Source organism: Hyperolius riggenbachi, chromosome 5, assembly GCF_040937935.1.
Source record: "Hyperolius riggenbachi isolate aHypRig1 chromosome 5, aHypRig1.pri, whole genome shotgun sequence".
NCBI lineage: Eukaryota > Metazoa > Chordata > Amphibia > Anura > Hyperoliidae > Hyperolius > Hyperolius riggenbachi.
Genome location: NC_090650.1, coordinates 298,380,097 through 298,407,482, shown reverse-complemented (window position 1 = coordinate 298,407,482; position 27,386 = coordinate 298,380,097). Strand labels below are relative to the sequence as shown.

The 27,386-nt window shown below is 47.8% G+C and overlaps 1 protein-coding gene across 1 annotated transcript; it reads right to left on the bottom strand.

The window, feature by feature from the left end:
- LOC137517687 (uncharacterized) lies at window positions 1-27,386 on the bottom strand. The gene is made up of 2 exons (XM_068234691.1): window positions 27,361-27,386; window positions 1-1,107 (listed from the first exon to the last, which is right to left on the bottom strand). Exons 1-2 carry the CDS (start codon window positions 27,383-27,385, stop codon window positions 200-202), a joined length of 933 nt encoding a protein of 310 aa, XP_068090792.1. The 5' UTR covers window position 27,386; the 3' UTR covers window positions 1-199.

Genomic DNA, 27,386 nt, shown 5'->3' with positions numbered 1-27,386 from the left:
TATCGCCAAGCACACCAAGTGGTGTACCCGGAATTGCTTGTGGTTCACATGGCAAGAGAAAGGAACATGTAACAGCACGTTTGCAGACATAGCGAAGGCAAGCAGGACATACATACATTTAAGGCATATTTGTTTCAATTCAATTAGAGTATTGGGGGGTGGGGGGGGGACAGGGATTGCTGCTGTGGGAGTCCATGTTTCAGTCATAGTTTACAGCTGAAAGGAGGGGACGCCTGGGGCTAGAGTGTCCCTGGAATGTAGGCGGGGGTGGGGGGAGTTTTGAGTTCAGTGAGTTCAACAAGAGAACTGCTTGGGGGAAGAAGGTGTTCATGCGCCTAGTGGTCTTGGCGGGGATGTATCTGAGACGGCGTCCCAGTGGAAGGGTCTCAAAGTATCGTCTGCCCGGGTGGGAGGGGTCGAGTAAGATTTTGGAGGCTCTTGTCTTCATTCTCATGGAGTAGAGGAGATCTAGCGAGGGCAGTTGGGCACCAATGATCTTTTCTGCTGTTTTTATCACTCTGTAGAGTTTATACTTGTCTTTGGCGGTGGCTCCTGCGTACCAGACGATGATGGAGCAGCAGAGGATGGATTCGATGGTCGCGGAGTAAAAGCTCGTGAGCAGATCCCGTGACATTCCGAATTTTTTCAGTTGGCGTAGGAAGAAGAGCCGCTGTTGAGCTTTCTTCTGGGTTCTGGTGGTGTTCTGCTCCCATTTGAGGTCGCTTGTTAGGGTTGAGCCTAGGAACCGTACGCTTTGGACTCTGGAGACCTCGGACCCATCGATGTACACAGGTAGGGGGGCCGGAGGGAGTTTCCGGAAGTCCACAATAAGTTCCACAGTCTTTGCCGCATTGAGAACAAGGTTGTTGTTCTTGCACCAGTTACAAATCCTCGCAACTTCGTTTCGGTAATTGTCCTCCCCATTTCTGTCGATGAGGCCGATGAGCGTCATCTGCGAATTTGATAACTTTGACGGAGTCTGAGGCCGAGGTGCAGTTGTTCGTGTACAGAGAGAACAGGAGAGGGGACAGCACGCAGCCCTGCGGAGCTCCGACGTTGGTGGTTCTTTCGCTGGAGATGCGACTGCCAAGCTTGACCCGTTGAGTTCTGTTGGAAAGAAAGTCCTTTACCCACTTGCAGAGGAGGGAATCTGCCCCAAGATGCACAGTGCACACGTTGCATTAAAAAGTAACGCAGCACGTTTAAACAAAGTGCTGCATGCTGTACGGTATACTGGGCTAAGCCGCGTTAGACTGTTTGCACATGCGCAGTAATGTTGGAGGAGGAGGTCTCCCCTCCTCCTCCGCAGCCAGCCACATGGCTAATTAATATTTACTGCACTGTGGTGACTCGTGGTGGGACTGTAGTGTTGTCCGGATCATGAACGAATCTTTCATTTGATCCGGATCTTTTTTGTGAGTCGAATCATCCGGATCATCACAATGTTCGGTCACAGTGGATGTCTGTCTGGAAGAAACAGGAACTTAGGCCTGGTGCACACCAAAAAACGCTAGCAGATCCGCAAAATGCTAGCAGAATTTGAAACGCTTTTTCTTTTTCTGTAGCGTTTCAGCTAGCATTTTGCGGTTTTGTGAAGCGTTTTTGGTGTAGTAGATTTCATGTATTGTTACAGTAAAGCTGTTACTGAACAGCTACTGTAACAAAAACCGCCTGGCAAACCACTCTGAAGTGCCGTTTTTTAGAGCGGTTTACGTTTTTTCCTATACTTAACATTGAGGCAGAAATGCATACGCAATCCAAAATCTGCAGCAGCCCGGGAGTATGCGTTTCTGAAAAACGCCTCCCGCTCTGGTGTGCACCAGCCCATTGAAATACATTACCCAAGCGGATCCGCACCCGCAAGCGAATCGCAAACCGCAGCAGAACCGCTCTGGTGTGCACTAGGCCATACAGAATGTACAGTGCAGGGAAAGTCCTGTCCTGCTAGTCATTTCACCCCCAGTCTGCTTCCCTAGTAAAATGATTCAAATGATTTGGTTCAAAGATCTGGATCTTTTCAATGATCCGATTCGAATGATCTGAATCCTTCAAAAGATCTGGACTTCCCATCACTATCCTGGAGCGGCTGCTTTGAGAGCCACATAATCAATCTGACGTCCAACTTCAACACCACCACGCGTTGCGTTAGGGGTACGTTATGCGACCTTAACGTCCCTTAAAACGCAACATCTTGGTGGGAAAGAGACCTAAACTGAATACATTTTGAGACGAAGTACCGTATTTTCCGCTGTATAAGACGCTCCGGAATGTAAGACGTACCTAGGTTTAGTGGGCAAAAACCAAGGGGAAAAAAATATACTAAACCTAGTGCGTCTATATTCCAGGAGCGTCTTGTAGATGTTCTCCCCCAATTAATGTCCTCCAGTGTCCCCTACTGTATATGCCCTCAGTTGTCCCCCAGCTCCCTGTGTGGTCTGCTCCCCATGTACTGTAATTTGTGTAGCGGCATCTATGTAACATTGTGCATGCGCCCCTGGCTCCCCGTGTGGTCCGCCTCCTGTCGCGTCCCTCCCCGCTTGTGTGTGTGCTCCCCCCAGTGTCAGCATAGCGGTAGTCTTACTACTTCAGCCGCTCTCTGGGAACGCAGACCTAGTCTCCTCTCTCGTCGCTCCTCTAGTGATGACTCTACTAATGACGCGTATTGCAGAAGCCATCACTAGAGGAGTAACGAGAGAGGAGACAAGGTCTGCATTCCCGGAGAGCGGCTGAAGTAGTAAGACTGCCGCTACGCTGACACTGGGGGAAGCGCATAAGCGGGGGACGGAGTGACAGGAGGCGGACCACACAGGAAGCCAGGGATACATACGGGTGGCACAATGTTACATACATGCTGCTACGCGAAATACAGTACATAGGGAGCGGACCACACAGGGAGCTAATGTAGGGAATCCCCGACGTGGAGGCGGTTCGTATGTCGTGGGTTCCCTGCATTTGCCGTATAAGACGATTTAATCTAGTTTCTAAGTCAGATATGACTGTAGTCAGATGTGCATTAATTTTAAGTGCATGATTTGAAGTGCACAGCAAAAGACCCAAATTAGACCAGAATTGAATCAGAAGGGAACAGAAGGAACTGCCAGGAGACTCTGCACTTCGGTTACATGGTTTGCTAATCAACTGTTTTTTATCTGCTTCACCATATGCTTGCCTGTTTCTGCAATTCCTGTATCTAAACATACCCCACCCTCCTGCTGTCAGCTATCGATCTCCCTATATAGCACTTCAGAATGTATAAGATGTTTCTCTCAACCACTTCATTTTGCCTTCTGCTCCTGAAAATTCACATGTCACTTCATCCTCCCACTGCCAGCAACGCCATACACATTGCTCCCTCTCTGCTATCGTCTCCCCTTCTCTCTAGCCATGAACTATTCCTATTTCTCTGCTCAAACTACCCCTCCTCTGCTCTCACTAAACCTAACTTTCTTACACACAAGTCTCACCCCCACATCTCTCTGCTCTGCCTACTACTACTCCTGGCTTCTGGGGACATATCACCAAACCCAGGGCCCACTCCTAGACCTCACACTACTCAGACTACAACTCATTCCACCGATAACAAACCCCACCACCTCCCCTCCCAGAACACCTACAACCTTATTGATATCCCCCTTCTTCCTAGCTCTCCCCTCCCCATATCTGGGGCTCTATGGAACTCCCGCTCAGTCTGTAATAAACTGGCTTTCATTCATGACATGTTTATCTCCAACACTTTCACCTTTCTGGGGCTCACTGAGACATGGCTAACTCCATCAGACACGGTGTCTCCAGCTGCTCTAACACATGGTGGACTAAAATTTAGTCATGCCCCTAGACCTGGCCACAAACAGGAAGGCGGGGTGGGGATCCTCCTCTCTGAACACTGCTCCTTTAAGCCACTCACACCACTGCCCGCACTCTCACTCTCATCCTTTGAAGTTCATGCTGTCCGTCTCTACTCTCCATACCACATTCAGATTGCTGTTATCTACCGCCCACCCGGTCCAGCCTCTACTTTCATTGATCACTTTTCAGCATGGCTTCTCCAGTTCCTCTCCACTGATATACCCTCTATCATCATTGGAGATTTTAATATACCCATCGACACTAACTGCCCTACTGCCACCAAACTGCACTCTCTCACCTCCTCGTTTGACCTCGCCCAATGGTCCTCCACTTCCACCCACAAAGACGGCCACACTCTCGACCTTGTCTTTACCCGCCTCTGCTCTATTTCAAGCTTCCATAACACTCCACTTCCCCTCAGACCACAACCTTCTTACCTTCTCAATCAATTCTTCTCTACCATCAACTCCTCCAACACTACACCATCCGGTCATGCGCAGGAACTACCGAAACCTGGATCTGAATACCCTGACTGAAGCCTTGCAACCTCTAAGTACTCTGTCATCCTACACTAACCCAGAGGCAGCATCCAGTTACCTATTTAGTGTAGCCTCTTCTGCCATGAATTCAGCTGCCCCTCTCACCACCACCCGCCCCCGCCAAACTAACAGGCAGCCCTGGCTCACTGAACAAATCAAACAGCTGAAAAGGCGCTCCAGGGTGGCAGAAAGGTGCTGGAGAAAGAGCACTGCTATAGAGGACTTCCACCACTACAAACAAACTATGCAGGAGCTCAGGGATGCCCTCACCTCTGCTAAGCAGTCTTATTTCTCCTCACTCATTTCCTCACAGTCCCACAACCCAAAACAATTGTTCAACACCTTTAACTCCCTACTTCATCCCCCACCTCCTCCCCCCACCACATGTCTGTCAGCTGACGACTTTGCATCATACTTTACAAGCAAGATTGATGCAATACGTAATAGCTTCAACACGCAACCATTTTTACCAGCTCAACCATCACCTATAGATTCCTTTTGTCCGCCTGCATCCTCGCCCACTACTAACTGCCTTCCCCCCGATCCACAAGACCACTCTCCCACTCTAATATCTTTTACCCCACTCACTGAACAGTGTCTTTCCTCACTACTCTCCAAAGCTCATCTCACTACCTGTGCCCTGGACCCCATTCCCTCCCATCTAATCCCCCAGCTTTCCTCCTCCCTTAATTCCGCTCTAACAACTCTATTCAATCTCCACTGGCACTTTTCCTTCCTTATTCAAACAAGCTATTATCACACCACTTATCAAAAAACCCCTTCTTGATCCAGCTTCTCTATCCAATTACCGGCCTGTCTCACTCCTCCCCTTTGCTTCTAAACTGCTGGAACGTCACAACCATTCAGAATTGTCTGCCTTTCTCTCTACCAATTCCTTACTTGACCCCTTTCAATCTGGATTCCACACACACCATTCCACTGAAACTATCCTCACGAAAGTTGCTAATGACCTATTGGTAGCTAAATCCAAAGGCCAGTTCTCCATTCTAATACTCCTTGACCTTTCCTCTGCCTTTGACACGGTTGATCATGCTCTGCTTCTGCAGACACTGTCATCTTTAGGAATCAAGGGACAAGCACATTCCTGGATCTCCTCTTATCTCTCTGGACGCTCTTACACTGTGTCCTTCTCTAACACCAATTCCTCCCCACGCCCACTGTCTGTTGGTGTTCCTCAAGGCTCTGTTCTTGGGCCACTTCCTTTCTCAGTCTACACCCGTGGCCTGGGACAACTAATTAACTCTTTTGGCTTCCAGTATCACCTCTATGCGGATGACACCCAAATCTATCTCTCAGCTCCTGATCTGGCATCACTACTATCTAGAGTCCCCGACTGTCTACGTGCCGTTTCTGCATTTATGTCCTCCCGCTTCCTCAAACTTTTTTTGAAAGAATATGTTTATTGAATTTTGCATTTTTTTTAAAACATTAACAACAATAGTGTCAGATAACAGACTGACACTACAACACTCAAACAGTCTTGTCTATAGTTAACACAATGCATCAATTAAAAGGGTTTCTGAATACAATACATATCCAGTAGAGTATGCAAAATTATGAAGTTCAGATCAGGAAAACCAGATTTAAAGGCAGTACATGGCTTTTACATAGTTCTGACTCGGTTATCGCCCCCCTCAGAGAAGCTCAGAGTTACCAAGGAACCCCTACCACAGTATTTAGTCATCAAACTTAAGTTTGAAGCGTGAGATCCAACCAGACCAAACCTTCCGGAATTTTTTGGGGCATTTACGCTTTATATATACTTTCTGGAGTAGTACCAGCTCTTTATGCACATAAGCCACCCAGTCCTTCTTCCTAGGGCCTGTAGGTTGCTTCCATTTAATGGCTATTAGTTTCCTAGCATAGGAGATAAGAGATCTGAAGGCTAGCAGTTTGGGTGCTGATAACAGATCGTCTGATATGTTCCCCAGTAACAATTGTTCTGGAGCTAGCTCGATTGCCACCCCTAGTATCTGCTGTAGCTCTGCATGGATCTGATGCCAGTAGGAAGAAACATATGGGCAGAGCCAAACCATGTGAAAGAAGTCAGCGTTAGGTTGTTGGCACCTGCCACATCTCCCTTCAGCCGTGGGATCAATTTTTTGCAGTCTCTTTGGAGTGAGATAGCTTCTATGCAGAAATTTCAAGGCAACTAGCCTATCGCGTGCTGCAACATTAGTAGTAACAAAGTAGCTCAATATTGAGGACCAAGCCTCTGAGGTTAGACCTGGGATATCTGCTTGCCATGCCAAAAAGACTTTGTTCATTTTTGCGCTTCCTCAAACTTAACATGAGTAAAACGGAAATTGTGATTTTTCCACCATCGCTATCTACACCTCCACCAATTGCAACCATAACGGTAACAACACCCCAATAACCTCAACCACTAAAGCCCGCTGCTTGGGGGTTATACTCGACTCAGAGCTCTCCTTTAAACCTCACATTGCCTCATTAACCACCACCTGCTATTTCCAGCTCAAAAATATATTCCGTATCCGTCCCTTCCTCACACAAGAGGCCACCAAGATGCTTGTACATGCCTTAATCATCTCCCGCCTAGACTACTGCAACACCCTGCTCTGTGGGCTACCACAAAAAAGGCTAGCACCTCTCCAATCGCTTCTAAATTCAGCAGCCCGCCTCATTCACCTCTCCACACGCTCTTCCGATGCAGCCCCACTATGCCGTTCTCTCCACTGGTTACCTATTACCCAGAGGATCCAGTTCAAACTCCTGACTCTAACATACAAAGCCCTCCATTAGTTGTGCCCTCCATACATCTCATCACTAATCTCAAGATATTGTCCCTCCCGCGACCTCCGCTCCTCCCAAGAAATTCTCCTGGCCTCTAAGCTGATCACCTCCTCTCATGCTCGCATCCAAGACTTTACACGAGCATCATCTCTTATCTGGAACTCTCTTCCACAGCCTGTACGTCATGCTCCAAACCTGAACATCTTCAAACACACTCTTAAAACACACCTTTTCAGACAAGCTTATAACATTCTATAGCCCTTATTTACTTATTTGACACAATGTAATCAGAGGCAAAGGGTCACTGCCTCATCCATCTTTCACCCCCTTACCTAATGTGTCCACCACTACCCACTAGATTGTAAGCTTGCAAGGGCAGGTTGCTCCTCCTAATGTTTACTGTTTTTGTCACAATATTTGTGCTGCTTGGAACTCTGTTTTACAATTTGTTAGTATATCTATGTTTCCCTTGTCGTCTTATTGTGCTTTGTAAAGCCCTGCGGAATATGTTGGCGCTATATAAATAATAAAATAATAATAATAAGAAGAAGAAGCAGGGACTTTTCTCCTCATTTTTGAGGTAGAAAAAGTGCGTTTTATACAGTGGAAAATACAGTACTTACCGTATTTTTCGGACCATAAGACGCACTTTTTCTTCCCCAAAAGTGGGGGGGAAAAGTACCTGCGTCTTATGGTCCGAATGTAACAATTGAGACCACCCCCAGGCGCCCACACATACACAGCAGCTGACCCCCTGCATCCACCGCACTAGCTGGTCAATAACCTGGGATGCTGTCAATCAGGGACGCTGCAGTGGCCAGACACGCTAACTTCCGACATCCAACACTTCCGACATCCATCGCATCACTTTATGCATCTGCTTCGTCTCTTATCTTCATATATTAGTATCAGATGCCCGGCCCGCCGTCTTATTACGTGGGGACGCAGTCAATCATGGCTGCTGCACCGGCCAAACACGCTGACCCCACGCCGTCCATTACACCAGCACTCGCTGTTCCTACTGTGTAATCCATTCAAACTACCGCTGGCCAATCAGGCGGGGGCCGATGGTCTTGAGGGCGGGACAAGGCTCTGCCATACTAGCCAATCACAGCACTCGTTCTGATCAGAGCGAGTGCAGTGATTGGCTAGTATGGCAGAGCCTTGTCCCGCCCTCAAGACCATCGGCCCCTGCCTGATTGGCCAGCGGTAGTTTGAATAGATTACACAGTAGGAACAGCGAGTGCTGGTGTAATGGACGGCGTGGGATCAGCGTGTTTGGCCGGTGCAGCGGCTATGATTGACTGCGTCCCCATGTAATTAGACGGCGGGCCGGGCAACTGATACTAATATATGAAGATAAGAGACGAAGCAGATGCGTAAAGTGATGCGGTGGATGTCGGAAGTGGTGGATGTCGGAAGTTAGCGTGTCTGGCCACTGCAGCGTCCCTGATTGACAGCATCCCAGGTTATTGACCAGCGGGCATCTGATTAAAACATATAGAGGCCAGGCAGAAAACTGATGCGGTGGACGGCAGGAGTTAGCGTGTCTGGCTGCTGCAACGGCCATGATTGACAGCGCCATCATGTGATTGGCCGGCAGGCATCTGAAAGGTACATATGGAAGAAGAGTAGGTGGTGCGCTGGACAGCGACCTGGACAGAGAGAGGGGACACAGGACTAACAAAGGAAGGACATGGGGGACATAGAATGGACATAGGTGGACACAGAAAGCACTGAGGAGGACACAGAGGGACACAAAAGGTAAAAGGGGGACCCAGAAGGTACAAGGGAGACATACAAATTTGGGGGAATTGGAGGAACAGGTTCATAAGACACCCCTGTGCCATGGACGCACCAGGATAAGTATGTATATTTTTTTCCTGATTTTTGCCCTCTAAACCTAGGTGCGTCTTATGGTCCGGAGCGTCTTATGGTCCGAAAAATACGGTACTACAAATGCTTTAATACTGCTTATTGCCATTTGGGGTTCCTCCCAATCCTCGTTCTTTAGTCTTTTTTTCTTCTTCTTCTTCTTCTTAACAGAGTCCCTGAAATTCATCAGACCATGGAGTAGTGCATTTGAACTGGGCATACCCAAATTCTGACCTGACGCTCCTTTCAGCCCAAGCACTTCCTCCCACTGGGCATGTGCGGGTTAGAACTCACTCATGCCGAGCAAGTAGGCACTTGTGCATAGCCACTGGCTTTTCCGGCTAACAGGATTTGATTGCCCATGCAGTTAAAAATTATAATTGGGCAGAACGAGTAATAGAAACAGACCTTGGACTATGATAGGGACATTAGACAATGGCAGGGATCACATTCACATATATATAAGCTTCCCTGTTAGATTGTAGACACTATGGGCTGGTGCACACCAGAGCAGTTCTGGAGCGTTTTTTAAAAACGCTTGCAGGGGGAAAACCGCTTGGCTAATGAAAGTGAATGGGATGGTGCACACCAGAGAGGTTCGTTTTTTCCACAAACGCAAACTCGGGGGCTCATAATTTTTTAGATTTCTGAGGCGTTTCTGCCACAATGTTAAAGATTAGTAAAGTGGAAAACCGCTCTGAAAAACGCTAGATCAGAGCGGTTTTCCAGGCGTTTTTTGTTACAGAAGCTGTTCAGTAACAGCTTTACTGTAACAATATTTGAAATCTGCTACACAAAAATGCTCCAAAAAATGCTAGGCATGTTTAGAAAACCTCACTAAACATGCCTAGAATCGCTCTGAAATCTGCTTCAAAAACCTCTAGCATTTTGCAGATCTGATAGAGGTTTTTGGTGTGCACTGGGCCTATGAGCGCTTTCTGAGGGCTGGTGCACACTACAAAATCACATCGCTCCAGTGAGAACAGACACATAGGATAACATCAGCAGGAGCTTTTAAAATCACAAAGCACTCAGAAAAGATCTTCTGGTGTGCACCAGCCCTGAGAGCTTGTCTGACCATCAGATCTTTCTCAGCGTTTTTAAAAAATGCTCCTATTGACTTGCATTAAAATTGTGGTAAAATTGCTGCGATCGCGATTTTTTGAAAATCATAATGGTGGTAATTTTTCCACAATTTTCAAGAGAACCTGTAACTTTAAAAACGTCCCAGGGGGGAGGGATGGGGGGGGGGGGCTGTGTGAACTTACCTTGGGAGGGGGAAGGCTCTGGAGCCTTTTGAGGCTTCCCCGTCCTCCTCTGTCCAACGGTGGCAGCGCTGGGCCCCCAACACCACAGCTGACAAGGAAAGTAGTGCCTGCAATATTTACTCTCCCCGGGTCCAGCTCAGGCACAGTAGCAGCTTTCCACTCGGGGTCAGGTGGAAAAAGCAGATACCGATTGGATCCACTCTACTGCCTGCCAGTGCAGTAGAGCGGATCCAATCCAATCGGGATCACTTATGCTGGATTGCAGTCTGGGTGGGGTGAGGCAGGTTCCTCAGGCAGTGGAAGATGGGGGTGGCGCCCCCCTGGCCGTGGGTGGAGGGGTGCCGAGCTGGAGGGGGCAGCAGCCAGGAAAGGGGAAGCAGCAGGCACAGCAGTGGGCCTGGTCCGTCCACTCTCCCTTTCCAGCGATTTGCTCAAAATGTAATTAGTTCAGCCAGGCAGCGGGAGGCGCAATGACTCACCTATTTCCTGGATCCTGCGCTGAGTTCCACCGCTCATGTAACTTCCTGCAATGCCTCCCAATTAAGTACTATTGAATTTTGAACAAATTGCTGGAGGGGGAGAGCCCCAGGTGAGGAAGGGGGGCCGACCCCCCCCCCCCACCGCTGTACCTGCTGCTCCCCCTTCCTTGCTGCTACCCCCTACAGGCTACCTATACTGGGGGACAATTATACTACCAGTGGGGGAGGGGGGGGGGCGTCAGCATCTTCAAAAGTTTGCCTCAGGCAGCAAAAAGTATAGAACCGGCCCTGAAAGCACTGCAGATAATGTCAGAATTATATAAATACATAACATAATAAATGCAGAGGAAATTTGCTTTGTACATTATGCTTAATAATGATCTGCAGTATATTGTGCTTTATAGCATTAACAGCTTTTCTCCTTATTAGTGCACATTACAGTCCATAGTATTGTTCTGATGCTGGTTAACAGAACCATTTGGTGTTCCATCGCAGCATCCCAGCATCAAACTGTTCTAATCAGTAGCAATAAAGCAATGCTGTTAACTGCAATGCAGCTGCCTTAGGCAGATTTTTAGTGTCCATAACACTTAAAGTGTACCTGAGATGGTGGGGGGGAAGATACATACCTGGGGTTTCTTCCAGACCGATCGCTCCCTCGCTGTCCTCCTCTACCTCCTGGATCTACTGCAACTGTTCCTGAAAAGTCCTCCAGTCTGGGCCAATCGGCGCAGCCGCAGTCTGGCCATGCTCGCTCTTGTGATGTTCTGCACCTGTGCAGTAATACTGCTTCTGGAGGACTTTCCGGGGTCAATTTCAGAAGAAGGAGGCGGAGGACGGCGAGGGAGCGATCGGCCTGGAGGAAGCCCCAGGTACAGTGGAGGAAATAATTATTTGACCCCTCACTGATTTTGTAAGTTTGTCCAATGACAAAGAAATGAAAAGTCTCAGAACAGTATCATTTCAATGGTAGGTTTATTTTAACAGTGGCAGATAGCACATCAAAAGGAAAATCGAAAAATTAACCTTAAATAAAAGATAGCAACTGATTTGCATTTCATTGAGTGAGATAAGTTTTTGAACCCCTACCAACCATTAAGAGTTCTGGCTCCCACAGAGTGGTTAGACACTTCTACTCAATTAGTCACGCTCATTAAGGACACCTGTCTTAACTAGTCACCTGTATAAAAGACACCTGTCCACAGAATCAATCAATCAAGCAGACTCCAAACTCTCCAACATGGGAAAGACCAAAGAGCTGTCCAAGGATGTCAGAGACAAAATTGTAGACCTGCACAAGGCTGGAATGGGCTACAAAACCATTAGCAAGAAGCTGGGAGAGAAGGTGACAACTGTTGGTGCGATTGTTCGAAAATGGAAGGAGCACAAAATGACTATCAATCGACCTCGCTCTGGGGCTCCACGCAAGATCTCACCTTGTGGGGTGTCAATGGTTCTGAGAAAGGTGAAAAAGCATCCTAGAACTACACGGGAGGAGTTAGTGAATGACCTCAAATTAGCAGGGACCACAGTCACCAAGAAGGACAAAAAGAGAAACCGAGAGCCCGATATGGTGCAGTATGTTAAGATGATATGAACAAATGTTAATATGCGAGAAATATACTCACAAGCATGGGTCACCAATTAGGCAACCACTGAAAAAGCAGGTGAGGAGATTATGCCTGTCCTCACTGAAGGACTAAGAAGTCGCTCTCTGTAGCAAGAGAAAAAGGGTAGTACTCCCTTCCACCAGGAGTGGACGCAGTGTATTTGAATGTGGAACAGAGGCGCCAGCAGGATAAAAATTCGTAAAACCTTTAAAAATGCTTGGAGGAAGTGGTGGGCTTGCCTCCCAACAGCAAACAAGAAGTCCTGTTTATATAAATTGACACATTTATTTATACGGTACCCCAAACAGAAATGCAACGCGTTTCGCAGGTCAAGCCCGCTTCATCAGGCAAAAATTGGGGACGACAGTAAGTCTGTAATGTCAGGATTAGCGCCTCAGTGAGTCAATTTATATAAATTTATATAAACAGGACTTCTTGTTTGCTGTTGGGAGGCAAGCCCACCACTTCCTCCAAGCATTTTTAAAGGTTTTACGAATTTTTATTCTGCTGGCGCCTCTGTTCCACATTCAAATACAGTCACCAAGAAAACCATTGGAAACACATTACACCGCAATGGATTTGTCATTGGACAAACTTACAAAATCAGTGAGGGGTCAAATAATTATTTCCTCCACTGTATGCATTATCCCCCCATCTCAGGTTCACTTTAAAGCGGGCCTGAACTCTTGCACAAAGGACAAGGGAAAAAATGAGAAATCCACCCTCTGTGTGTTTATAGAGTGCTAATTCTCTGTTCTCGTTGAGCTGTCAGTTGACTGCCGAATTCTAAGCCATTATGTAGACACAGGAGGTTAACTCTTTCTGTGCTCACAGGATACCAGGAAGTAATCACTCTGCAGGATCTCCCTAAGCTGTAACAAAGAAATTGTTTTCTTTAAAAGGTTATTATGCTGTTGCTTATAATTTAGAGCACAGAGGAAGTTATGAGTTCAGGTAAACTTTAAAAGCAACCACAACAAGCAAAAATCACTTATTCTATTAACCAAATGCAATACAATTTTATGATTTAAAGGATCTCTGTCGCTAAAATCTTAAAATTTAAAATATATGTAAACTTATCCAATTAAGAAGTAGGTTTCTTCCAGAGTAAAATGAGCCATAAACCGACCGACATGTTTTGGACTAGCCCATCTCCTCATGGGGGATTCACAGGAATTTCTTTATTTTCAAAATGCACTTAGTGAATGGCAGTTGCTCCGTCCAACTGCCCAAAAAATGTACGGTGAGCAGGGAAGCTGGCCAGCATATATATACATTTTTTTCTGTGAGTATCTTTATAAAGAATAAAGCCATACTGAGAATCCCCTGTGGAGAGATAGACTAGCTCAAAATCTGTCGGTTCTGTCAGATTTCTACTACTTACTGTAAATGCTAGCAACATAGGAGAGAAGTAATTTATGGCTCATTTTACTCAGGAAGAAATATACTTCTTATTTGTATGTGTTTTAATTTTTAAGATTTTCATGATAGTTCCTCTTTAACAAGCAAGACAAATAACATTTATATTGCGCTTTTCTCCTGGCGGACTCAAAGCGCCAGAGCTGCAGCCACTAGGACGCGCTCTATAGGCAGTAGCAGTGTTAGGGAGATTTGCCTAAGGTCTCCTACTGAATAGGTGCTGGCTTACTGAATAGGCAGAGCCGAGATTTAAACCCAGGTCACCTATGTCAGAGGCAGAGCCCTTAACCATTACACTATCCAGCAAGAAGAGCAACATGTTTGTGTGTGATAATGCATTATTAATTTAAGGAGGAACTGTACTGAAAATAGCAATGAAAAAAATTGCTTAAAGGGATCCTTCAGCCTGGAAAAAAAAACAGTTTTACTCACCTGGGGCTTCTACCAGCCCCCTGCAGCAGTCCCGGGCCCTCGCAGTCATGATCGGATCCTCCTGTCCGCCGCCGCCAGCTACTTTAACTTCGCTAACAGGCTTACTGCGTCTACACATGCCTGGCCACGCGTCTCCTTCTACACTTTCCTGTGCACAATAGCGCCCTGCGCAAGCGCAGGACACTATTGCGGACGGGAATGCGTTGAACGCAATGCGTGGCCAGGCGTGTCCGTGAAGTGAAAGTAGCTGGTGGCGGGGGACAGGAGGATCCATCGTGACTGCGAGGGCACAAGAATGGCTGCAGGGGGCTGGTAGAAGCCCCAGGTGAGTAAAACAGTTTTTTTATTTAACCACTTGCCGACCGCCCCCAGCCGATGGGCGGTGGCAAAGACTAGGCCTAAACGACCGCAATATGCCCATTGGCGGAGGCGGCGGCAGGCGTGGTTATGCGGCGATCGCATAATTCGTGACGCGATCAGCCGCCGGCGACTGGCTCCGCCCCCCTCGCGCTGTAACCCGCCGGCCGCTCGGAAGCGCCGGCGGGTTACTAGCACCCGGATCGCCGCATGTAAACAGTATAATAGGCTTTGCAATGTATACAAAGCCTATTATACTGGCTGCCTCCTGCCCTGGTAGGCCCAGTGTCCAAGGGACCACCAGGGCAGGCTGCAGCCACCCTAGTCTGCACCCAAGCACACTGATTTCCCCCCCCCGTCTCCTGATCGCCCACAGCACCCCTCAGACCCCCCCTGCCCACCTCCCAGACCACTGTTTGCACCCAATAACCCCCCTAATCGCCCATCAATCACTCCCTGTCACTTTCTGTCAATGCTATTTTTTTTAAACCCTAAACTGCCCCCTGCTCCCTCCTGATCACCCCCCACCCCTCAGATTCTCCCCAGACCCCCCCCCCAGACCCCCCCCCCCCTATGTACTGTATGCATCTATCCCCCCTGATCACCTGCCAATCACCCATCAATCACCCCCTGTCACTGCCACCCATCAATCAGCCCCTAACCTGCCCCTTGTGGGCAATCTGATCACCCACCCACACCAATAGACCGCCCGCAGATCCGACATCAGATCACCTCCCAAGTGCAGTGTTTACATCTGTTCTCTACTCTAAACACCCACTAATTACCCATCAATCACCCCCTATCACCACCTGTCACTGTTACCCATCAGATTAGACCCTAATCTGCCCCTTGCGGGCTCCCAATCACCCGCCCACATGCTCAGATTGCCCTCAGACCCCCCCTTATCAATTCGCCAGTGCATTATTTACATCTGTTCTTCCCTGTAATAACCCACTGATCACCTGTCAATCACCTATCAATCACCCATCAATCACCCCCTGTCACTGCCACACATCAATCACCCCCTGTCACTGCCACCCATCAATCAGCCCCTGTCACTGCCACCCATCAATCAGCCCCTAACCTGCCCCTTGCGGGCAATCTGATCACTCACCCACACCAATAGATCGCCCGCAGATCCGACATCAGATCACCTCCCAAGTGCAGTGTTTACATCTGTTATCTTCTCTAAACACCCACTAATTACCCATCATTCACCCCCTATCACCACCTGTCACTGTTACCCATCAGAATACACCCTAATCTGCCCCTTGCGGGCACCCAATCACCCGCCCCACACGCTCAGATTGCCCTCAGACCCCCCCCCCCTTATCAATTCGCCAGTGCATTATTTACATCTGTTCTTCCCTGTAATAACCCACTGATCACCTGTCAATCACCCGTCAATCACCCCCTGTCACTGCCACCCATCAATCACCCCTTGTCACTGCCACCCATCAATCAGTCCCTAACCTGCCCCTTGCGGGCAATCTGATCACCCACCCACACCATCAGATTGCCCCAGACCTACCCTCAGATCACCTCCAAAGTGCATTGTTTACATCTGTTCTGCCATCTAATCACCCACTGATCACCCATCAATCAGCCCCTGTCACTGATACCCATCAGATTAGACCCCTATCTGCCCCTAGGGCACCCACTCACCCGCCTACACCCTCAGAACGCCCTCAGACCCCAGCCCTGATCACCTCGCCAGTGCATTGCTTGCATCTATTTCCCCCCTCTAATCACACCTTGAGACACCCATCAATCACCTTCTGTCACCACCTGTCACCCCCTAGCACACCTACCCATCAGATCAGGCCCTAATTGCCCCATGTGGGCTCCTGATCACTCGGCCAAACCCTCAGATCCCGCTCAGACCCCCTTCCGATCACCTCCCCAGTGCATTGATTGCATCTATTTTCCCCTCTAACCACCCCCTGAGACACCCATCAATCACCTCCTGTCACCCCCCTAGCACTCCTATCCATCAGATCAGGCCCAATACAACCTGTCATCTAAGAGGCCACCCTGCTTATGACCGGTTCCACAAAATTTGCCCCCTCATAGACCACCTGTCATCAAAATTTACAGATGCTTATACCCCTGAACAGTCATTTTGAGAAATTTGGTTTCCAGACTACTCACGGTTTTGGGCTCGTAAAATGCCAGGGCAGTATAGGAACCCCACAAGTGACCCCTTTTTAGAAAAAAGACACCCCAAGGTATTCTGTTAGGTGTATGATGAGTTCATAGGAGACTTTATTTGTCAAAAGTTAGCGGAAATTGATTTGTATTGTTTTTTTCACAAAGTGTCATGTTTCACTAACTTGTGACAAAAAATAAAATCTTCTATGAACTCACCATACACCTAACAGAATACCTTGGGGTGTCTTCTTTGTAAAATGGGGTCACTTGTGGGGTTCCTATACTGCCCTGGCATTTTAGGGGCCCTAAACCGTGAGGAGTAATCTAGAAAACAAATGCCTAAAAATGACCTGTTAATAGGACGTTGATCCCCTTAGCGCACCTAGGCTGCAAAAAAGTGTCACACATGTGGTATCGCCGTACTCAGGAGAAGTATTATAATGTGTTTTGTGGTGTATTTTTACACATACTCATGCTGGGTGGGAGAAATCTCTCTGTAAATGGACAATTGTGTGTAAAACAAAATCAAACAATTGTCATTTACAGAGATATTTCTCCCACCCAGCATCTGTATGTGTAAAAATACACCACAAAACACATTATACTACTTCTCCTGAGTATGGCGGTACCACATGTGTGGCACTTTTTTGCACCCTAAGTGCGCTAAGGGGCCCAAAGTCCAATGAGTACCTTTAGGATTTCACAGGTCATTTTGCGACATTTGGTTTCAAGACCACTCCTCACGATTTAGGGCCCCTAAAATGCCAGGGCAGTATAGGAACCCCACAAATGATTCCATTTTAGAAAGAAGACACCCCAAGGTATGCGGAAAATGACACTTTGTGAAAAAACACAATTAAAATCAATTTCCGCTAACTTGTGACAAAAAAAATCTTCTATGAACTCACCATACTCCTAACAGAATACCTTGGGGTGTCTTCTTTCTAAAATGGGGTCATTTGTGGGGTTCCTATACTGCCCTGGCATTTTAGGGGCCCTAAACCGTGAGGAGTAGTCTTGAAACCAAATGTCGCAGAATGACCTGTGAAATCCTAAAGATACTCATTGGACTTTGGGCCCCTTAGCGCAGTTAGGGTGCAAAAAAGTGCCACACGTGGTATCGCCGTACTCAGGAGAAGTAGTATAATGTGTTTTGGGGTATATTTTTACACATACCCATGCTGAGTGGGAGAAATATCTCTGTAAATGGACAATTGTGTGTGAAAAAAAATAAAAAAATTGTCATTTACAGAGATATTTCTCCCACCCAGCATGGGTATGTGTAAAAATACACCCCAAAACACATTATACTACTTCTCCTGTGTACGGCAATACCACATGTGTGGCACTTTTTTGCAGCTTAACTGCGCTAAAAGGCCCAAAGTCCAATGAGCATCTTTAGGCTTTACAGGAGTGCTTACAATTTGCCCCCCCCCCCCCCCCCCAAAATGCCAGGCCAGTGAACACACCCCACAAATGACCCCATTTTGGAAAGTAGACACTTCAAGCTATTCAGAGAGGAGCATAGGGAGTCCATGGCAGATTTCATTTTTTTTTTTGTCGCAAGTTAGAAGAAATGGAAACTTTTTTTTTTTTTTGGTCACAAAGTGTCATTTTCCGCTAACTTGTGACAAAAAATAAAATCTTCTATGAACTCACCATGCCTCTCAGTGAATACTTTGGGATGTCTTCTTTCCAAAATGGGGTCATTTGGGGGGTATTTATACTATCCTGGAATTTTAGCACCTCATGAAACATGACAGCTGGTTAGAGAAGGCAGAGATGCTTCAGAATGGGAAAATTTCACTTTTGGCACCATAGTTTGTAAATGCTATAACTTTTACCCAATCCAATAAATATACACTGATTTTTTTTTAAATTTTTTTTATCCAAGACATGTAGCAGAATAAATTTCGCGCTCAAATGTATAGGAAATTTAACTTTATTTGAAAAATGTCAGCACAGAAAGTTAAAAAGTAATTTTTTTGTCACCATGTAATAAACGTCAGAATGTAAATCGGGGAGAGAAAAGATTTTACAATGGGCAAACACTGACTAAATCATTTACACATAATTATGGTAAAAATGAAGCACTTTTTTTACTACATTATTTTCTCTGGAGTTCCTCTTTAAGGGGCGAAAAGACTGTGGTCCTCAAGTGGTTAAGGCTTAAGTGTCTCTTTAATTCTACTTTTTCCTATGTAGCTGTAAGTTAATATTAAACTGACAGTTCTGAACCTCTTTCAGACTGGTACTTAAAGGGAACCTTAACTGAGAGGGATATGGAGGTTTCCTTTTAAACAATACCAGTTGCTTGTCAGTCCTGCTGATCTCCTTGGCTGCAGTAGTGGCGGAATCACACACCTGAAACAAGCATGCAGCTAACCCAGTCTGACTTCAGTCAGAGCACCTGATCTGTATGCTTGTTCAGGGGCTGTGGCTAAAAGTATTAGACACACAAGATCAGCAGGAGAGTCAGGCAGCTGGTAATATTTTAAAAATCCATATCCTTCTCAGTTTAGGTTCCCTTTATCTACTACATCTTTCCATGTGAGAATTAGTGTTGGGCGAACACCTGGATGTTCGGGTTCGCGAACGTTCGCCGAACATGGCCGCGATGTTCGGGTGTTCGCGCCGAACTCCGAACATAATGGAAGTCAATGAGGACCCGAACTTTCGTGCTTTGTAAAGCTTCCTTACATGCTACATACCCCAAATTTGCAGGGTATGTGCACCTTGGGAGTGGGTACAAGAGGAAAAAAAATATTTGAAAAAGAGCTTATAGTTTTTGAGAAAATTGATTGTAAAGTTTCAAAGGAAAAAATGTCTTTTAAATTCGGAAAATGTCATTTTTCTTTGCACAGGTAACATGCTTTTTGTCGCCATTCAGTCATAAATGTAATACAGATAAGAGGTTCCAGGAAAAGGGACCAGTAACGCTAACCCAGCAGCAGCACACGTGATGGAACAGGAGGAGGGCGGCGCAGGAGGAGAAGGCCACGCTTTGAGACACAACAACCCAGGCCTTGCATGAGGACAAGAAGCGTGCGGATAGCAATGAATTTTGTCGCCATGCAGTCATAAATGTAATACAGAAAAGAGGTTCCGTAAAAAGGGACCGGCAACGCTAACCCAGCAGCAGCACACGTGATGGAACAGGAGGAGGCGCAGGAGGAGAAGGCCACGTTTTCAGGCGCAACCCAGGCCTTGCATGAGGACAAGAAGCGTGCGGATAGCAATGCATTTTGTCGCCATTCAGTCATAAATGTAATAAAGATGAGAGGTTCAATAAACAGGGACCGGAAACGCTAACCCATCACAGATGTTCATTGTTCATGTTACTTGGTTGGGGTCCGGGAGTGTTGGGTAGTCGTTTCCAATCCAGGATTGATTCACTTTAATTTGAGTCAGACGGTCTGCATTTTCTGTGGAGAGGCGGATACGCCGATCTGTGACGATGCCTCCGTCAGCACTGAAAGAGCGTTCCGACATAACGCTGGCTGCCGGGCAAGCCAGCACCTCTATTGCGTACATTGCCAGTTCGTGCCAGGTGTCTAGCTTCGATACCCAATAGTTGAAGGGTGCAGATGGATTGTTCAACACAGCTACGCCATCTGACATGTAGTCCTTGACCATCTTCTCCAGGCGATCGGTGTTGGAGGTGGATCTGCACGCTTGCTGTTCTGTGGGCTGCTGCATGGGTGTCAGAAAATTTTCCCACTCCAAGGACACTGCCGATACCATTCCCTTTTGGGCACTAGCTGCGGCTTGTGTTGTTTGCTGCCCTCCTGGTCGTCCTGGGTTTGCGGAAGTCAGTCTGTCGGCGTACAACTGGCTAGAGGAGGGGGAGGATGTCAATCTCCTCTCTAAAGTCTCCACAAGGGCCTGCTGGTATTCTTCCATTTTGACCTGTCTGACTATTTCTTCAAGCAGTTTTGGAACATTGTGTTTGTACCGTGGATCCAGAAGTGTATAAACCCAGTAATTGGTGTTGTCCAGAATGCGCACAATGCGTGGGTCGCGTTCAATGCAGTCTAGCATGAATTGAGCCATGTGTGCCAGAGTCCTGCCAGAATCCTCATCATCCTCTTGTGAGCGTTGTGATAGTTGTGATGCATCATAGTCGTCACCTTCTTCCTGGTCTGCTTCTGCTGACCATTCGCGCTGAATTGTGGAAGTCCAACGTGCACCGCTCTGGCCCTCGTCAGTGGTGGCATGAAATTCCTGCTCCAACTCCAGCTGTTCCTCCTCCTCTTCTTCGTCATAGCTGCTGGGGCCAGCGTTTCCTGAGGCAGATGGCCTGATGTTGGTATCATCACGCTGATCGTTTTCTCCTTCAGATTCCCCCAGTTGCATCATGACAGCTGTTTCCTTGATTTTCAACATTGACTTCTTCAGTAAACACAGCAGTGGTATGGTAATGCTGACTGAAGAGTTGTCACTGCTCACAAGCAACGTGGATTGCTCAAAATTTTGGAGGACTTGGCAGAGGTCCAACATGTTGGCCCAATCGGATCCACAGAAGCTTGGCAGCTGTCCGGATGCGCCTCGGTACTGCGCCGTCATGTACTGGACCACTGCACTCTTCTGCTCGCAAAAGCGGGCTAGCATGTGCAGCGCAGAATTCCAGCGCGTAGGGACATCACACAGCAAGCGATGGTGGGGGAGATTGAAGCGCTCCTGCATCTTGGCGAGTGCCCCCGAAGCAGTACTGGAATTTCTACAATGTTTGGCCACTCGTCGCACCTTCAACAGAAGATCGGCCATGCCTGGGTATGTCCTCAGGAACCGCTGAACTACTAGGTTCATCACGTGCGCCAGGCAAGGGATGTGTGTCAGCTTAGCCAACCTTAAAGCGCGAATGAGATTACTCCCATTATCACACACAACCATGCCCGGTTTCAGGTCCAGCGGTGCCAGCTACAAATCCGTCTGTTCCTTTATTCCCCTCCAAATTTCCTCCCCTGTGTGCTGCTTATCCCCAAGGCAGATCAGCTTCAGCAACGCTTGCTGACGCATGCCAACAGCTGTGCTGCACTGCTTCCACGATCCTACTGCTGCTGGGTTAGCATTTCCGGATGAGGTACAGCTTTGAGATGCGTTGGAGGAGAAGGAGTCAGAGAGGTAGGTGCTGCTGTTGTTATCCAGTGGGAGGGACGGCGGTGCAGCTGTTTGCGGCGTGGGCAACACCCGCGCCGTAGCAGGTGAGGAATCGCTGCCAGGCTCCACAAGGTTCACCCAGTGCGCGGTAAGGGAGATGTATCGACCCTGGCCGAACGCACTCGTCCAGGTGTCAGTGGTGAGGTGAACCTTGCAGGCAACGGCATTCTTCAAGCTTCGGGTTATTTTGCTGACCACATGCTCATGCAACTCAGGCACTGCAGAGCGCGCAAAGTGGTAGCGGCTGGGAACCACGTAACGTGGGATGGCCACTGACATCATGCCCTTGAAGCTGTTTGTCTCCACCACTCGATATGGCAGCATTTCACAGGCCAGAAGCTTGGCTATGCTGGCTGTTAGTGCCACGGCCCGGGGGTCATTTGCTGGCAATTTCCTCTTGCGCTCAAACATCTCCGAGACAGACAACTGAACCGTAGGGCTGCACACTGAAGGGCTGTTGGTTGTTGTGTTTGATGAAGACTGGGAGACCTCAAGAGCACTATTCCGGAAAGTGACAGTGTCAGCGTCGTCTGATGTTTGTGAATGTTGTTGTGAACCACGCAATGGCTGGGCTACTGCTGCTGCTGAGGAGGGTCTGGTGGTGAGTCTGGTGACCCCAAGGGAGGCAGTGTTGCTGGTACCCTGTCCTGCCGTGTTTGCCCACAGAGTGGGATGTTTGGATACCATGTGGCGGGTCATGCTGGTGGTGGAGAGGTTGTTAATATTTTTCCCCCTGCTCAGGCGGGTCTTGCACACCTTGCAAATCACCATGATACCATCCTCACTGCAGTCTTCAAAGAAAGTCAAGACTTTGGAGCACCTGCCTTGCTGGCGATTTCTGTTTGTGCCTCTTTTGCGTCTCACTTGAAATTCCACGCTTGTGGTGCCTGAAATTTCGCGCCGCCTACCTTGTGGCACAAGGCGAACTCATGCAGCAGTGGGTTCTTCAACAGACTCATCTGTGCTGCTACGACGGCGATGTTCTCCTTCACATACAAAATCTGGGTCTCTGTCCACGCTGTCCAAACCCTCCTCTTCCATCTCCTCAAACTCGTCATATGTGATTGTGGGCCGCCGCCGTGGAGTAGAGCTCCCCAGAACAACCTCTGCGCAGCTCACTCCAACGTCGTCTTCCAGATCTTCTCGGCCGACCTCCTGCAATTGAAACCCCTCCTGCCCAACTTGCTCTGGGATTTGGGTTTCAAAGTCTTCGGACTCGCCTTGCATTTCAGTGTGCGGTGCATTTCCCACAGTAAATGGTTGTGAATCCGGGCACAACATTTCTGGCTGTTCCATTGACCTTTGAAAGGTGGAAGTTTGTTGGGCTGGGAATAGCTCCTGCGAATACCCCATTGTGTCCTGAGGAAATTCTTCGGACTGGTTATTTGGCAGTTGTGTGCGTGGTGTCGCTGCCGGCAGTGGCTGAGGACTCGGACCTTGTGCGTGATGTGCTGGTGCTGCTTAACCCACTGCTGGACGCTTGAGAGGTCATCCAATTAATTATCTGGTCCTGTTCTTTTGGATTTGTGAGGGTTGATTTCCTGGACAACATGGGCGGTATTGAGTGGGTTTTCTTCGGTGCTCCACTGTGGCCTGTACGTGAACCGTCAGGGGAAACACCTCTTCCCTTGCCCCTCCCTCTTTCACAGGATTTCTTCTTCATTTCACTTATCCTTAAAGTACACGCTGACTGGCAGCAGTACAGTGGCAGTACAGAAATGCTATATAGTGGTGGGTGAGCGGTGTACTACTATTCCCAGCAGCGACACAGAGCACAATGCTATACAGTGGTGGGTGAGCGGTGTACTACTGTTCCCAGCAGCGACACAGAGCACAATGCTATACAGTGGTGGGTGAGCGGTGTACTACTGTTCCCAGCAGCGACACAGAGCACAATGCTATACAGTGGTGGGTGAGCGGTGTACTACTGTTCCCAGCAGCGACATAGAGCACAATGCTATACAGTGGTGGGTGAGCGGTGTACTACTATTCCCAGCAGCGACACAGAGCACAATGCTATACAGTGGTGGGTGAGCGGTGTACTACTGTTCCCAGCAGCGACACAGAGCACAATGCTATACAGTGGTGGGTGAGCGGTGTACTACTGTTCCCAGCAGCGACACAGAGCACAATGCTATACAGTGGTGGGTGAGCGGTGTACTACTATTCCCAGCAGCGACACAGAGCACAATGCTATACAGTGGTGGGTGAGCGGTGTACTACTATTCCCAGCAGCGACACAGAGCACAATGCTATACAGTGGTGGGTGAGCGGTGTACTACTGTTCCCAGCAGCGACACAGAGCACAATGCTATACAGTGGTGGGTGAGCGGTGTACTACTGTTCCCAGCAGCGACACAGAGCACAATGCTATACAGTGGTGGGTGAGCGGTGTACTACTGTTCCCAGCAGCGACACAGAGCACAATGCTATACAGTGGTGGGTGAGCGGTGTACTACTATTCCCAGCAGCGACACAGAGCACAATGCTATACAGTGGTGGGCGAGCGGTGTACTACTGTTCCCAGCAGCGACACAGAGCACAATGCTATACAGTGGTGGGCGAGCGGTGTACTACTATTCCCAGCAGCGACACAGAGCACAATGCTATACAGTGGTGGGCGAGCGGTGTACTACTGTTCCCAGCAGCGACACCGAGCACAATGCTATACAGTGGTGGGCGAGCGGTGTACTACTATTCCCAGCAGCGACACAGAGCACAATGCTATACAGTGGTGGGTGAGCGGTGTACTACTGTTCCCAGCAGTGACACAGAGCACAATGCTATACAGTGGTGGGTGAGCGGTGTACTACTGTTCCCAGCAGCGACACAGAGCACAATGCTGTACAGTGGCGGGTGAGCGGTGTACTACTGTTCCCAGCAGAGACACAGAGTGGCAGTAAACACAATGCTATACAGTGGTGGGTGAGCGGTGTACACAGAGTGGCAGTAAACACAATGCTATATAGTGTGGGTGAGCGGTGTACTACTGTTCCCAGCAGCGACACAATGACTGGGGGGACCCTGGCTAGCCTGGCTGGAGAGAAAACTACCCTGCCTGCCTACCCAAAGCTAAACCCACAGACAAATGGCGGAGAAATGACGTGGATCGGGTATTTATTTACCCGAACCACGTGACCCGTTCGGCCAATCAGAGCGCGTTCGGGTCCGAACCACGTGACCCGTTCAGCAAATCACAGCGCTAGCCGAACGTTCGGGGAACGTTCGGCCATGCGCTCTTAGTTCGGCCATATGGCCAAACGGTTTGGCCGAACGGTCGAACTCGAACATCACCCGAACAGGGTGATGTTCTGCAGAACCCGAACAGTGGCGAACACTGTTCGCCCAACACTAGTGAGAATCTCTAGGTTTTCACTTTTAACCACTTGAGAACCAGAGGTTTATACCGCTTAGTGACCAGGCGATTTTTTACAATTCAGCACTTCACAAGTTTAACGGTTTATTGCTCAGTCATACAACTTAGCACCCAAATTAATTTTACCCCAGTTTCTTCTCACAAATAGGGCTCTCTTTTGGTGGTATTTGATTGCTGCTGTGTTGTTTTTTTATTAATAAAAAAAGACCTTTAAAAAATAAAAGGCCCTGGACTATGTTACATACACTACATGATACATTCATAGACAGGTCTATGGCAAGAATTAGATTGTGAACCCTTCCATGGGACAGTTGAAGAGACACTGAAGCGAGAATAAATCTCGCTTCAGAGCTTATATTCAGCAGGGGCATGTGTGCCCCTGCTAAAACGCCGCTATCCCGCGGCTAAACGGGGGTCCCTTACCCCCAAAATCCCCCCTGCAAAATGAACGACCAACTTGGTCGTAGATTTTGCTGCTGTTGAGGCAGGGCTAACAGCGAAGGAAGACTGAGAGGGGCGGCGGAGAGGCGGAGATATGTGCTGATAGACGAGCATGGAGGCAGGGCTGCGGCCATTAGCCCTGCCTCACCAGGAAGTGATCCCCGAGACTCCACGAGGGGATTTGGGAGGTAAGGGATCCCCGTTTAGCCGCATGATAGCGGCGCTTTAGCAGGGGCACACATGCCCCTGCTGAATATAAGCTCTGAAGCGAGATGTATTCTCGCTTCAGTCTCTTTAAGTGACAAGCCTGTCCTGTGTACAGCGCTGTGGGCAGTGGCGGCTACAGGAATTTTTTTTACGGGGTGCTATGCAGGTGCTGGACAAATTTCCGGGGGAGCTGCAAAAAATGGGTGTGGCTACAGAGGAAAATGGGCGTGGTCATGACCGGATGAGGGTGGGGCTAACTGTAATTTAAAGTGAACCCAGGGTGAGAGTGATATGGTGGCTGCCATATTTATTTCCTTTTAAACAATTCTTGTTGCCTGGCAGCCCTGCTGATCTATTGGCTGCAGTAGTGAACTGAATTACACCAGAAACGAGCATGCAGCTAATCTTGTCAGTTCTGACAATATTGTCAGAAACCCCTGACCTGCTGCATGCTTGTTCAGGGTCTATGGTTGAAAGAATTAGAGGCAGAGGACCAACACGGCAGCCAGGCAGCTGGTATTACTTAAAAGGAGATAAATATGGCAGCCTCAATATTATTCTCACCTCGGGTTCCCTTTAAAAGTGCAACGCAAAGACAGAGGGCCCAAGTTTTGGTGACCCTTTCCCCAGAAAATTCACAAAATTGTGCAGGTTTTCTCAAGAAAATACACGTAATGTGAGCAGATTTGAACAAAAAACACGTTCAATGACCCCAATATGCACAATCGTTATCAGATATGACCCCAATATGCACAATCGTTATTATTATTTAGTGCTGACATATTACACAGCGTGTACAGTATATATATATATATATATATATATATCTTGTCACTAACTGTCCCTCAAAGGAGCTCACAATCTAATCCCTACCATTGCCATATGTCTATATTAAGTAGTGTAAGTACTGTAGTCTAGGGTCAATTTTTAGAGGGAGCCAATCAACTTATCTGTATGTTTTTGGAATGTGGGAGGAAACCGGAGTGCCTGGAGGAAACCCACGCAGACACGGAGAGAACATACAAACTCTTTGCAGATAGTCTTTTGAAAACTAGCTGAAAAAACTATCAGCTTTTTTAAAACCAACTCTTGCGGCTTTATTTCTACTTCTTTACGTTCAAAATTCCCTTTCACATGCACGACCTCCTCCGTTTCCCCTCAATAGCCGTGCCACACCTCACCAGATTGCTAGATTCTATGATTACTTTACAGCAACCCAAAATGGAAAAATAAATAACCTAAAAATATCTCCAGATGGCAAAAAAATGCCCACATAAGCGGTTATAACAACATCTAATACTTTATGTTTCTGGAGAAAGCATTAAAATCACATGGAATATTAGTCAAAAGATACAAAATTATTCCTGCACTTACATATATGAAACATGTGGTTGCTGTATATTTTATAATATGCAATGGTTATACCTCTTTGTTGCTTTAGTTCTCTCATA